Source organism: Tenebrio molitor, chromosome 4, assembly GCF_963966145.1.
Source record: "Tenebrio molitor chromosome 4, icTenMoli1.1, whole genome shotgun sequence".
NCBI lineage: Eukaryota > Metazoa > Arthropoda > Insecta > Coleoptera > Tenebrionidae > Tenebrio > Tenebrio molitor.
This window is the reverse complement of record NC_091049.1, coordinates 268,729-281,623: the sequence shown is the minus strand read 5'-3', so window position 1 is coordinate 281,623 and position 12,895 is coordinate 268,729. Positions and strand designations below refer to the sequence as shown.

Genomic DNA, 12,895 nt, shown 5'->3' with positions numbered 1-12,895 from the left:
ATTCACCAAACACATTGCTTTGCTCTTGATACTTGCCGAAAAAACTTCACTTGAGACAATAGTCACCACAACCCCAAGTCCCAACGAGAATACAATTATGAATATAATCATCATCACCAAAGGAAACCAGTCAATAACAGACACGTCGATATTTGTGTATTCCTTAAAGACGAAATAAATTGCTTGGATAAATAGATTGATGAAACAAGCCCCAGCGGAGGCGAGCAAAAGAGGTTTTCTTCCCCACTTGTCCACGAACAATGTGGACAAGCTCATCATGATGAGTTGGACGAAAAGAACAATGGAAGATCCGATTTGTGGTGACAACACTTGAGTGGCTTCACTTAGAAGAATTTGAATGTAGAGACTGAAAGCTGAAATTCCAGTTAGTTGTTGCACAAGTCGGGTCCCTATTGCTAAGATGAGTGCTGTCCTGTTTGTATCAACGGTGAAAATATCACGAAAATTCCCCGACTCGGACATTTGTCGTTTGACGTCTTTCTCCAAAGCGTTCAGTTCTTCATCAACGTTCGATTTTCTTCGTAAGAATTTCAAAATGCGTTCAGCTTGTTCTGGTTTGTTCTTCATCAACAGAAAATATGGACTCTCTGGCATTTTCCAGAAAGCTATGAAAAATATTATTGGAAACACAAGAAATGATAGAGCTGCGATGTTAATGGCTACGTAGGAACCGACTATGTTGACAAATAATATACCACATATAACAGTCAAGGATATCATGGTACTCAACACGCCCCTAATAGAGGCATCGGCTATTTCTGCAACGTACAGAGGGATGATGGAGAGACACATACCCTCACCCAGACCACCTATTACCCTAGCCACATACAACAGTTCGAACACGTAGTAAGACATGGCGATCAGAAAGAACGAAATAAATTGAGGCAAAGCGATCAAGAGCATTGTTCTTCTACGACCGATTCTGTCCAAAAGTAAAGACCCAATCAATCCTCCGAAAACGGTGCCCAAATTGCCTACGATGGTAATGTAGGAACCCGCCTCGTTGCTTACATCGTAAGGGAATTCATCCGAAAGAATCTTGGGAAGAGAGGGTCCAGGCCAGCCGGTATGAAGCCCCATGGTAAAAATGGCAACGTTTGCTAAGAAAAATCGAGAAGTGTTACAAATCATTTCATCTAAGAAGTACATAATGCGCACGAACACTTTGTCGTCGGACGAGTTCATGTTCAAATTTTTAGGGGAGGTTTGAGTCCAACGGCGCACAGACCCATCAACCATCTGGAATCCATGCCCTCGTGGTTATTTCTAACTTAACCCCGTTAGCGTTCAGAAGTGTTTAGTTATTGTTATTTCTTTCTCTGTGTATCATACTATGACATTCATTATTGAATTATTAATTTGGTAGAATTTTAATCAGATAAATTAATTGAACTATATCGACTGCTTAGCTAATCGAATGTTTCTACGCCACTGATCATCAGCTGACTAGCGTCCTACGGTCAGATTTCGATGAGTCATCATGTACTTCTTAGATTAAATGGTCTCTAGTTGTTCTACAGGAATCCAGTTTTGAACTTACCAGCAGAAGTTGCAAGGAATTGAGGCCACTTTTTACTTTCTTCATTTTTACCAACTGATATATTTGACAAACACGGCATTTTAATGGGAACAAATTAAATGCTCGATATTTTATTCCCAATGCATATTACATTTTCCAGTTAATTTATTCAAATGCATGACAAGAAACTAAATATTCGATAAAAATAATATACGCCCGATAAATGTAATGAATGCTCGATATAAAATTTACATGCTTGTTAAAATAATAAATATTCGATAAAAATAATAGACACTTGATAAATAAAATGATTGCTCCATACCAAATTCACATGCTTCCTAAATTAATAAATATTCGTTATAAAAAATATAGGCTCAATAAATGTAACGAATGCTCAGTACCAAATTCTAATGCTTCCTAAATTATTAAATATTCGGTAATAGCTATTTATGCACCAATGGCGTTACAACGATGATTAAGCCCGGAGAACGATGAATCCAGCTCGAGGGCTTTAGCCCGAGAGATGGATATGGTTCGATGAGCGTAATCATTCGGTGACGCCGTGGTGCATACAAGATTTTATTTTTCACTATACGTGTTCTTAAAAAAAAAATGGCATCTTTGCAATTTTGAATTGATGAGGGCGTTATGAATTCATTACGCCCGCTTATTCTTATTACGCCCTGTTATTATTCCCCGGTTGTTATGGACATGTTTACGTATTTCGTATCCTAGGAGTTATCATGCAATTATACTAAAGTGAAAAATAAAATATAATAAATGCTCGATAAATGTACATACCGGGTGTAGAATTGGTTTACGAGACATAGGATTTTACATGTAAAAATAAGGAGATCCAATTATTGGCTCCCCTAATAATTTTATGGCAAAATGGTTAAAATGAAAGTTAGAGAGAATTAAAAGTACTGTCTAATTCCACTCTTTGTTTTTTTTCTAACATCTTGTGGTACTGAAAGAAACGCAAGAAAGGAGTTAAGACAAAAATACTAAAAAGCAGTACTAGGAATGAAATTTGACTTCTAAAATTATTTGTCGGGTGGTTTCACTATTATTTAATTTTCTTTTGATCTGCCCTTCAAATGAACTCGTACAGGACTACAGGACGAATGAAAAGGTATCTTCTATTAAATGTTCAAACTTCTCTCCAATTTTTCGATTTGTTTCTGTGGCTGAAATTGGTCGGTCTGGGAAACCTGAAGCAAATGTTGCTTGGAAGTTTCTTAAAGAAGATCCTCCATAATACCATTTAAAGAAAGAAATAAAATTTCATGCCTAGTACATAGTACTTTTTAGTATTTTTGTGTTAACTCTTTTCTTGCTTTTCTTTCAGTACCACAAGATGTTAGAATAAAACTAAGATTGAAATTAGACAGTAATTTTAATTCTCTCTAACTTTCATTTTAACTATTTTGCCATAAAATTGTTAGGGGAGCCAATAATTGAAACTCTTTATTTTTACATATAAAATCCTATGTCTCGTAAACCAATTTTACACCCGGTATAATGAATGTTGTTTAAATTTAAGAGTTATCTAGGATCACTGTTATCTAGTGTCACCGTATAGACATCTTAAGACAATTATGAGCGTGATTACAGTGAAATCAAGGAAGTTCAAATACTACTAAAGATGACGTCCATATGTTTAACGGTTTCAGTATAGTAAACTCTGGTTTACATTCACAAACCTTAATGAAGGAAGTCTTGATCTTAGAGATAGGGACTAGAATTGTCTAACAACTAACCGGAACTTGGATTTCCAGTCTCTACATCCAAATTCTTTTAAATAACACTACAGAAGCCTTGTCACCTCATATCGGATTCTAGATTCTTCTTTTCATCCAATTCCTCATGATGGGTTTGTCCACACTGTTCGTAGACAAGTGGGGAAGAAAACCTCTCTTGCTCTTCTCAACCGTAAGATGTTTTATAAACTAACTCATCCATATAATTTATTTCGTAATCAAAGAGCATACTAACGTCGATGCTTCCATTATTGACGGGTTTCTTTTGATCATGATGATTTCATTTATTTTTTTGTTGCCATTGGCATGATGGCCACCACGAAGTTCAACCAAGTCACTGCTGATGAATTTGGACTGATGGTTCTTTATTGCAGTTTTGCGCTGACCACGTTTTTAGGAGTTTTGTTTCTGTTCTTCTGCCTACCAGAAACCAAAGGCAAGACTTTGGAGGAGATTCAACAAGAGTTAAAGGGAAAAGAGAAAGTTTCGAACACGACTGAAAAGGTTTAATCTTCTAAAATGTGATTATTTACAAAGCGTATTTCATGGTACCTCAGTAATTATTATTTAATAAAAATAAAACTTAAACATTTACGTAATATGATTTATTTTGATAGATAACAGAACATTTGAAATTGTTTCTTACATTTTTTCTTTTTATTTCCTTTTACTATCCTTCCCCACGACTCTTCTTGAATTCTTGCAGCATAATATAGTAATTTTTTCGAATGAGATAAAATTAAATTTTTATGGTCGCCTCTGTCTTTTTCTTATTTTTCTTTAATCGTTGTTGAATTTCTTCCAAAGTTTTGCCTTTAGTTTCTGGTAACCAGAAGTAGATAAATAAAACTCCTAAAAACGTGGTTAGGGCAAAACTGAAATAAGGAACCGTCAGTCCAAATTCATCAGCAGTGACTTGGTAGAACTTCGTGGTACCCATCATACTCAAAGCAAATGCAACATTCACCAAACAAATTGCTTTGCTCTTGATACTTGCCGAAAAAACTTCACTTGAGACAGTAGTCACCACAACCCCAAGTCCCAACGAGAATACGATTATGAATATAATCATCATCACCAAAGGAAACCAGTCAATAACAGACACGTCGACATTAGTGTATTCCTTAAAGACGAAATAAATTGCTTGGATAAATAGATTGATGAAACAAGCCCCAGCGGAGGCGAGCAAAAGTGGTTTTCTTCCCCACTTGTCCACGAACAATGTGGACAAGCTCATCATGATGAGTTGGACGAAAAGAACAATGGAAGATCCGATTTGTGGTGACAACACTTGAGTGGCTTCACTTAGAAGAATTTGAATGTAGAGACTGAAAGCTGAAATTCCAGTTAGTTGTTGCACAAGTCGGGTCCCTATTGCTAAGATGAGTGCTGTCCTGTTTGTATCAACGGTGAAAATATCACGAAAATTCCCCGACTCGGACATTTGTCGTTTGACATCTTTCTCCAAAGCGTTCAGTTCTTCATCAACGTTCGATTTTCTTCGTAAGAATTTCAAAATGTGTTCAGCTTGTTCTGGTTTGTTCTTCATCAACAGAAAATATGGACTCTCTGGCATTTTCCAGAAAGCTATGAAAAATATTATTGGAAACACAAGAAATGATAGAGCTGCGATGTTAATGGCTACGTAGGAACCGACTATGTTGACAAATAATATACCACATATAACAGTCAAGGATATCATGGTACTCAACACGCCCCTAATAGAGGCATCGGCTATTTCTGCAACGTACAGAGGGATGATGGAGAGACACATACCCTCACCCAGACCACCTATTACCCTAGCCACATACAACAGTTCGAACACGTAGTAAGACATGACGATCAGAAAGAACGAAATAAATTGAGGCAAAGCGATCAAGAGCATTGTTCTTCTACGACCGATTCTGTCCAAAAGTAAAGACCCAATCAATCCTCCGAAAATGGTGCCCAAATTGCCTATGATGGTAATGTAGGAACCCGCCTCGTTGCTTACATCGTAAGGGAATTCATCCGAAAGAATCTTGGGAAGAGAGGGTCCAGGCCAGCCGGTATGAAGCCCCATGGTAAAAATGGCAACGTTTGCTAAGAAAAATCTAGAAGTGTTAGTTGTTCTACAGGAATCCAGTTTTGAACTTACCAGCACAAGTTGCAAGGAATTGAGGCCACTTTTTACTTTCTTCATTTTTACCAACTGACATGTTTGACGAACACGGCATTTTAATCATTACAGGCAAAATTTTCTTATTAAGATTAAGATTTTTGTTTAATCATTGTTTAAATTTAAGAGTTATCTAGGATCACTGTTATCTAGTGTCACCGTATAGACATCTTAAGACAATTATGAGCGTGATTATAGTGAAATCAAGAAAGTTCAAATACTACTAAAGATGACGTCCATATGTTTACCGGTTTCAGTATAGTAAACTCTGGTTTACATTCACAAAACTTAATGAAGGAAGTCTTGGTCTTAGAGATAGGGACTACTTAGAATTGTCTAACAACTAACCGGAACTTGGATTTCCAGTCTCTACATCCAAATTCTTTTAAATAATACTACAGTAGCCTTGCCACCTCATATCGGATTCTAGATTCTTCTTTTCATCCAATTCCTCATGATGGGTTTGTCCACACTGTTCGTAGACAAGTGGGGAAGGAAACTTCTCTTGCTCTTCTCAACCGTAGGATGTTTTATAAACTAACTCATCCACATAATTTATTTCGTACTCAAAGAGCATACTAACGTCGATATTTCCATTATTGACGGGTTTCTTTTGATCATGATGATGTCATTTATTTTTTTGTTCTCATTGGTATTTGGGAGTCCCATTACCAATTTTATCAAGCTAAGTTTTTCGACAAAGATCAAGAACAAAGCGCTCTGTTTGGCAATGATGGTCATTACAAAGGTCTTATCCAGTTACTGTTGATGAATTTGGTTTGACAAGATCCTATTACAGTTTTGCTCCGACCACTTTTTTCGGAGCCTTATTTCTGAAGGTACTTGTGCCTACCAAAAACCAAAAGCAAGACTTTGGAGGAGGTTCAATAAAAGGAAAAAAATAACGTTTCGAACACGACTGAAAAGATTTAATCTTCTAATTTGTGATTATTTACAAAGTGTCTTTCATGATACCCCAGAAATTATTTAATAAAAAAACTTAAATACGAGGAGATGAGAAGTCTTAAACAACTTTCCAGAAAGGCAAAAATGTTTTGTTTTATTTATTTCGTTTTAAATATAATTGTAAAAAGTAGGTAAGTACTTCATAAACATTTACTTGTTCTAAAACTAAATTTTTATGGGCGCGTCTGTCTTCTCCTTCTTTTGCTTTAATCGTCGTTGAATCTCTTCCAATGTTTTGCCTTTAGTTTCTGGTAGCCAAAAGTATATAAACAAAACGCCTAAAAATGTGGCTAAAGCAAAACTGCAGTAAGGAACCGCTAGCCCAAATTCATCAGCTGTGATTTGGTAGAACTTCGTGGTGCCCATCATGCCCAATGCAAATACAACATTAACCAAACAAATCGCTTTGCTTTTGATACTTGCAGAAAAAATTTCACTTGAGAAAATTGTCACCGCAACCCCAAGTCCCAACGAGAATACAATTATGAATAAAATCATCATGACCAAAGGAAACCCATCAATAATGGAAACATCGACGCTAGTGTGTTCCTTGAGTACAAAATAAACTGTCTGGATGAGTAAACTGATGAAACACCCTCCAGTTGAGAAGAGCAAAAGAGGTTTTCTTCCCCACCTGTCCACGAACAGTGACGATAAACACACCATGATGAGCTGCACTGAAAGAATTATCGTGGACCCGATATGCGGTGGCAACGTTTGGGAAGCTTCACTTAGAAGAATTTGAATGTAAAGACTGAAAGCGGAAATTCCAGTTAGTTGTTGTACAATTCTGGTCCCTATCACTAACAAAAATGCTTTCTTGTTTGTGTCAATAGCGAAAATGTCGCGAAATTGTCCAGATTCGGACATTTGTCGATCGACATCTTTTACTAGAGCATTCAGTTCATCACCGACGTTCGATTTTCCTCGCAAGAATTTCAAAACACGTTCAGCTTCATCGTGTTTGTTATTCATCAAGAGAAAATAGGGACTTTCTGGCATTTTCCAGAACGCTACCAAAAATATTAGTGGAAACGCTAGAAAGGATAGAGCTGCGACGTTGATTGCTACGTAGGAGCCCACTATGTTAGCAAACAATATACCAAATATAACAGTCAAGGATATCATGGTACTCAGCACGCCCCTAATACAGGGATCGGCTATTTCTGCAACGTACAGAGGGATGATGGATAGAGACATACCCTCACTTAAACCACCTATCACCCTAGCCACGTACAACAATTCGAACACGTAGTAAGACATGGCGATGAGAATAAAAGATATCAGCTGGGGCAGAGCTATTGCGAGTATTGTTCTTCTACGACCGATTTTGTCCAAGAGTGCAGCGCCGACCAACCCTCCACAAAGATTGCCCACGTAACCTATGATTGTGATGTAAGAAGCTTCTTCGTTGGTTACATCGTAAGGGAATTCGTCTGACAGGAGCTTGGGAAGAGAGGGTGCAGGCCAGCCCGAGTGAAGCCCCATGGTAAAAATGGCAACGTTTGCTAAGAAGAGTCGACAAGTGTTAGTTGTCGTACAGGAATACCGTTTTGAACTTACCGGCAGAAGTTGCAAGAAATTGAGGCCATTTTTTACCTTCTTCACGTTTAGCAACAGACAAATCTGAGGAACTCGCCATTACAAACGAAAATTGAACAGTTTTGTCCCATCATCGTTTAAATTTAAGCGATATCTGAGGTCATTGTTATCTAACACCACTCTTTAGTCTGGTTAATACAATTATCAGCGCGATTAAATTCAAACTGTGAAAGTTCAAACATTAGGAAAGATAATGTCCACGTACGTTATAGATTATAATTAAGACATTTGTATTGTTTCTACACTCAAAATGTTTGTTAAAATATATTCACAATTCTTATCTTTGTTTAAATTTGTTTGCAGATCTTCTGTAAACATTTAACGTGCTTTATGGAAATCTGTCACAGTTGACACGTCGTCGTTGTTGCAAGGACAATTAAACCGTTTGTTTCGCACTTAACTCATGAATTTGGTGTTTGTTTCCCTTGAGCTCCTGCTGGATTTCTTCCAGTGTTTTATGTCTAGTTTCGGGAAGAAATCGATAGCAAAGTCCAAAACCGACAAACTGAAACAGAGCAAAAACTATAAAAGGGATCGCTAAACTGTAATTGTCTGCCGTAAACTGATAGAATTTGGTACTGGTGAGCATACTAAGGGAAAAAACAACATTCATCACGCAAAGCGCTTTGGCTTTAACTTTCGCGGGGAACACTTCCCCCGAAACTAAGTTAACAACACTTCCCAACCCCATCGCGAAGAATATTATGAACACTTGCAATCCTATTAGGGGTAGCAAGTTTACATGGGACACATCGACCAGTGAAGAGTCTCTCAGGACAAAAAAGACACCGTTGAAAGTTAGAGACAAGCAGCATCCCCCGATCGATGTCAGAATCAAGGGTTTCCGCCCTACTATGTCCACAATCAGCGTTGCAATCAGTGTGAAGACAGCTTGGATGGAGATCATCAAAATGGCGGCCCAGTGCTGTGGGATGGCGTCTGTTGCTTCATCGAACAAGAGCTGAGCATAAAATGTGAAAGACCCGAACCCGCTGTACTGTTGCAAGATTCGTAAAAGGATCATGACGGACAGGGCCATTTTGTTCGATTTGATCGATAACAAATCACTAAATGTGCCGCTTTCGGACATTTGCCTTTGAACGTCGTTGATCAGAGAGGAAAGCTCTGATTCGACGTTTTTCTTCCATCTCAGTTTTCTCAAAGAATGTCGAGCCGCTTCGACTTTGTTTTGCATCAGCAGATAGTAAGGACTTTCGGGCATCGGGGAAAACGTTATTATGAAAGTGGCGGTCGCTGTGAGGGAAACTAGAGCGGTGGTGTAGATACTGCAGTAAGATCCTACAACGTTGACGAGAAAAATTCCGAACATCATTATTAGAGAAAATGATGCTCCCAGGATGCCCCTGACTCTGGGTTCGGAAATTTCACAAATGTAGATTGGAAGGAGGGTGAAACATGCTCCTTCGGAAAGACCACCACTGAATCTTCCAACGTAGAGGAGCGTCTTGGACGACGATGAGAAATAGAAGGAGATAGATGAAACAATTTGGGGTAGGCTTATCAGCAAAATTGATGATTTTCGACCAATCAAATCAATTAGTAGTGATGACGCAATGTTACCAAGTATATCACCAAGAGGTCCAATGATTGTCATGTAGGAAGCTTCTTCCGGTGTTACGTCGAAGGGGTACTCGTCTGACAGTATCTTCGGGAGGAAAGGACTCGGCCATCCGAAGTGCATTCCCGCACAGAACATCGAGAGTAAAGCTGGAATTTATTTTAATCCGGGTTAAACTTGACACTTAGTTTAAGTTTAAGTTGGTACAGTACCGGTCCATACAGCGACATATTGAGGCCACGTCTTGTTCTCTTCTTTCGGTAATTGCTTCATCTCTAACGGGTACTATTTGGAAGACACTGTTTAACGTTTCAGATAACTTAGATTTATAAACGAACAGTTGTTGAAGGTTAGAGATAATTTTTACGCCAATGTTGGGTGTACATTTGTGACGTAAATTTATGCATAAAGTACAAAGATTTAATTTATAAATAGTAGCTAACAACGAAACAGACTCGCACGTGGAACTCTTATGCAAAGTAGTGGACAAAGTGATGAAACGAATACGTGCAGGTTTTGATTGGTGAATATAATTTTATCAAAAGAGCAACGATTTTTGTCGACACATGAGATTCTTGTAAACAATAGAACAATAAAATGTAGATTAGTGGAAAGTGGATATTAACAAGACTTTTGAAGGTGGGAGAAGAATCTTAAAAGGTTATAGTAGAGTCGTTAGCGACGTAACATTTAGATTTTAAAGTTGCGAAATATAAAATCATTATGATTCTTCAATTGGTGAAGAAGAAACAATTTTCACTTAAATTTCTGATTTTCTCTGCCAAGAATTGGACCAGAAAGAGCACCTTGCAGAACGCAGATGCTTATTAACAATCTGACTCCATCCAACTTTCACGCCTGCTCTATGAAAATAATTTTTTAGTTAATCCGATCATTTAATCTTTTGCTGGAAATATGTATATTGGATATCACGCCTCAAGCTCTTGTGAAATTAGCAAATAAACTGTTGGGAAAAAAACACTAGAAGGGAAGTTAATTTGTTGTTGCCTTTATACTGATCTGTTACTCTCCTCTCTATAATTTCCAGTTCGCTTCACAAAACGAAACCGCAAGAATTTTGTTTACCGCAAATACACCTAGAAACTAAATTGAAATCACTCGACTGCACATTGCACTTTAGTAAAAATGTCTCAGTTTAGCTGTTACCCTTCCTGGATAGCAACTCCAATTTTCACAATTTAACTCTGGAAACTGTTTAATTACAATTTTATTTCGTCTGTCGCTGTAACCAATTCCGCTGTACCGATAATAGGGAAACAATGCGAAGCTTTCAAATTACCCCTTCGTTAATTAGTGAAACACAACTAACCCCGCGATAACATGTTAAATGAGTACTCTTGCGCGTTAACTCCGTTTCGATCCAATCTACTACAATCTGCTTTAATTAAATTTTTCTCTTTCCCAACTCGTCGGCTTGACTGTCATAAACAATTACGGATTGTTAATCGGACTTGATCCGTCGTGATGCATTTTTAATTGCGGCATCTGAGATTTGGTGGTAGCGCAATAGGAAAACTACTCATCTAGAAAATCGCGGTGTGTTTGTTATTAAATTATTAAATAACAATTTTTAACGAGCCAATCTCAACCTAAACGCGAAAGTATTCGCGACGTGCATGTTCATAATTGAAATTAAATCAATACAAATACGATGAATCGAAACAGTTTCTGCAAATGGTAAATTCTTCTATATGGCAAAAATAACATAAGTATAACAGTCTTTAATTATAGTCCGATGAGGTAAGCCCGAATCAAGAAGTCGACATGATCTGTGTCTGCTTTTGACATTTGACAGCAGTGCACGGTGCTATATTGGGTGTGGCAGGACTGACGGCCCACAGAAAACTGGCAAATTCCTGGAATTACGCTGAAATGTAAATTTAAAACTATATACAGGGTGGAACAAAAGTATCAAATATTGGTTGTAACTTTTTAATTTGACAATTTATGAAAAAATGTTTAATATAAAAGTTGATTGGTGTATTACCCTGCATCATCTGGTCTTTCTAGTTTGTTCCTATCTTCGTTTGTTTCGCGGCTATGGCAACCAACTTTGGTTTTTTAAATAGCACCCATACATTTTTTGTGTGATTTTCAAACAAGCGTATCTTTCTGTATTCATAAATACAGTTTTTCCATTATCGGGAAAAGGAATAAAATTGAAAAAAAAAACAAATGTGATAAAATTAACTTGCTAAGTAATAAAATGCAATATCAAGAATGCCATGGAAATTTGACAATTTTTGTTGAACGTCATGCATGATAATAAACCAAACAATTTTTATATTCAATTTGAAAAATTATGAAAAAATGTTCAATATAAAAATTGTTTGGTTTATTATCATGCATGACGTTCAACAAAAATTGTCAAATTTCCATGGCATTCTTGATATTGCATTTTATTACTTAGCAAGTTAATTTTATCACATTTGTTTTTTTTTTAAATGTTATTCTTTTTCCCCATAATGGCAAAACTGTATTTATGAATACAGAAAGATATGCTTGTTTGAAAATCATACAAAAAAAATATGGGTGCTATTTAAAAAACCCAAAGTTGGTTGCCATAGCAGCGAAACAAAAGAAGATAGGAACAAACTAGAAAGACCAGATGATGCAGGATAATACCCCAATCAACTTATGTAATAAACATTTTTTCATAAATTGTCAAATTAAAAAGTTACAGCCAATATTTGATACTTTTGTTCCACCCTGTATATTTTTTTACTCTCACAATAAGCGAGAAAAGACATTGCCAAATTGACCAATCAGACAAGATACCATGGAGGACTTAATTGGTCGCTACACAATTGAATACATATTACCGATCCGCGCGAAACTTTTTATAATCAAATGGGCCATTGCTTTTTTTGAAAGATGTGTTTGTGTTATCTTGACAATGTATAGTTATTTGTGTATTAAGAGCGCAAAATGATACATTGTCGATTGAGAGATTTGCTTGAAATCGACAATGTACACTTGCGCTCGCAATACACACAACATTTTTTCTACAATCGCAACTATGACTACTACATATTATTTTTTCTATTATCATTGAATTTTAGTGATTTTTCCTCACTGAAAATAGTTGGCAAAGATGGCAATTTAATCACTAATGAGGAAATAATATTTTCTCACTAGTGAACAAAGTGAATGTTTTGCGAGTTTGTCGACAGAGTGCACCAAATATGTATTTTTTTAATCTGTCTTTAAAATACTTTCTGAATATTAATAACTAAAGCTTGTCTTATTTTTGACTTATTTAAATT

General features: G+C 36.8%; 4 protein-coding genes across 9 annotated transcripts in view; all 4 read right to left on the bottom strand.

Moving 5' to 3' along the window:
• The window catches only part of Lgr4 (Leucine-rich repeat-containing G protein-coupled receptor 4), a 75,794-nt gene that overhangs the window by 27,645 nt on the left and 35,254 nt on the right, over positions 1–12,895 (bottom strand). The window contains exons 1-2 of one of the 6 annotated variants that reach the window (XM_069045564.1): positions 1,562–2,354; positions 1,033–1,121 (exon numbers count right to left, since the gene is read on the bottom strand). The exons of the other annotated variants lie outside the window; for them this stretch is intronic. Of the exons in view, the coding sequence (XP_068901665.1) occupies positions 1,033–1,121; positions 1,562–1,606 (134 nt within the window). The 5' untranslated portion in view covers positions 1,607–2,354. Of the gene's footprint in view, positions 1–1,032; positions 1,122–1,561; positions 2,355–12,895 lie in introns of those variants that run through there. 6 annotated transcript variants of the gene reach the window in all.
• LOC138129268 (facilitated trehalose transporter Tret1-like) lies at positions 3,894–5,967 on the bottom strand. Its single transcript, XM_069045571.1, has 2 exons — positions 5,441–5,967; positions 3,894–5,385 (listed from the first exon to the last, which is right to left on the bottom strand). The coding sequence occupies exons 1-2, from the start codon at positions 5,526–5,528 to the stop codon at positions 4,043–4,045; spliced, it is 1,431 nt and encodes a 476-aa protein (XP_068901672.1). The 5' UTR covers positions 5,529–5,967; the 3' UTR covers positions 3,894–4,042.
• On the bottom strand, positions 6,501–8,132 carry LOC138129270 (facilitated trehalose transporter Tret1-like). Its single transcript, XM_069045572.1, has 2 exons — positions 7,991–8,132; positions 6,501–7,935 (listed from the first exon to the last, which is right to left on the bottom strand). Exons 1-2 carry the CDS (start codon positions 8,067–8,069, stop codon positions 6,593–6,595), a joined length of 1,422 nt encoding a protein of 473 aa, XP_068901673.1. The 5' UTR covers positions 8,070–8,132; the 3' UTR covers positions 6,501–6,592.
• Positions 8,232–11,559, bottom strand: LOC138129272 (facilitated trehalose transporter Tret1-like). Its single transcript, XM_069045574.1, has 2 exons — positions 9,821–11,559; positions 8,232–9,757 (listed from the first exon to the last, which is right to left on the bottom strand). Exons 1-2 carry the CDS (start codon positions 9,879–9,881, stop codon positions 8,406–8,408), a joined length of 1,413 nt encoding a protein of 470 aa, XP_068901675.1. The 5' UTR covers positions 9,882–11,559; the 3' UTR covers positions 8,232–8,405.

Bases quoted from the DNA above. Each gene is read 5' to 3' on its own strand.
- LOC138129268 (XM_069045571.1), bottom strand. From the start codon at position 5,528: ATGATTAAAATGCCGTGTTCGTCAAACATGTCAGTTGGTAAAAATGAA. The intron at 5,386-5,440 runs GTAAGTTCAAAA...GATTTTTCTTAG, and splicing joins ATTCCTTGCAACTTGTGCTG to CAAACGTTGCCATTTTTACC.
- LOC138129270 (XM_069045572.1), bottom strand. From the start codon at position 8,069: ATGGCGAGTTCCTCAGATTTGTCTGTTGCTAAACGTGAAGAAGGTAAA. The intron at 7,936-7,990 runs GTAAGTTCAAAA...GACTCTTCTTAG, and splicing joins ATTTCTTGCAACTTCTGCCG to CAAACGTTGCCATTTTTACC.
- LOC138129272 (XM_069045574.1), bottom strand. From the start codon at position 9,881: ATGAAGCAATTACCGAAAGAAGAGAACAAGACGTGGCCTCAATATGTC. The intron at 9,758-9,820 runs GTACTGTACCAA...AATAAATTCCAG, and splicing joins ATATGTCGCTGTATGGACCG to CTTTACTCTCGATGTTCTGT.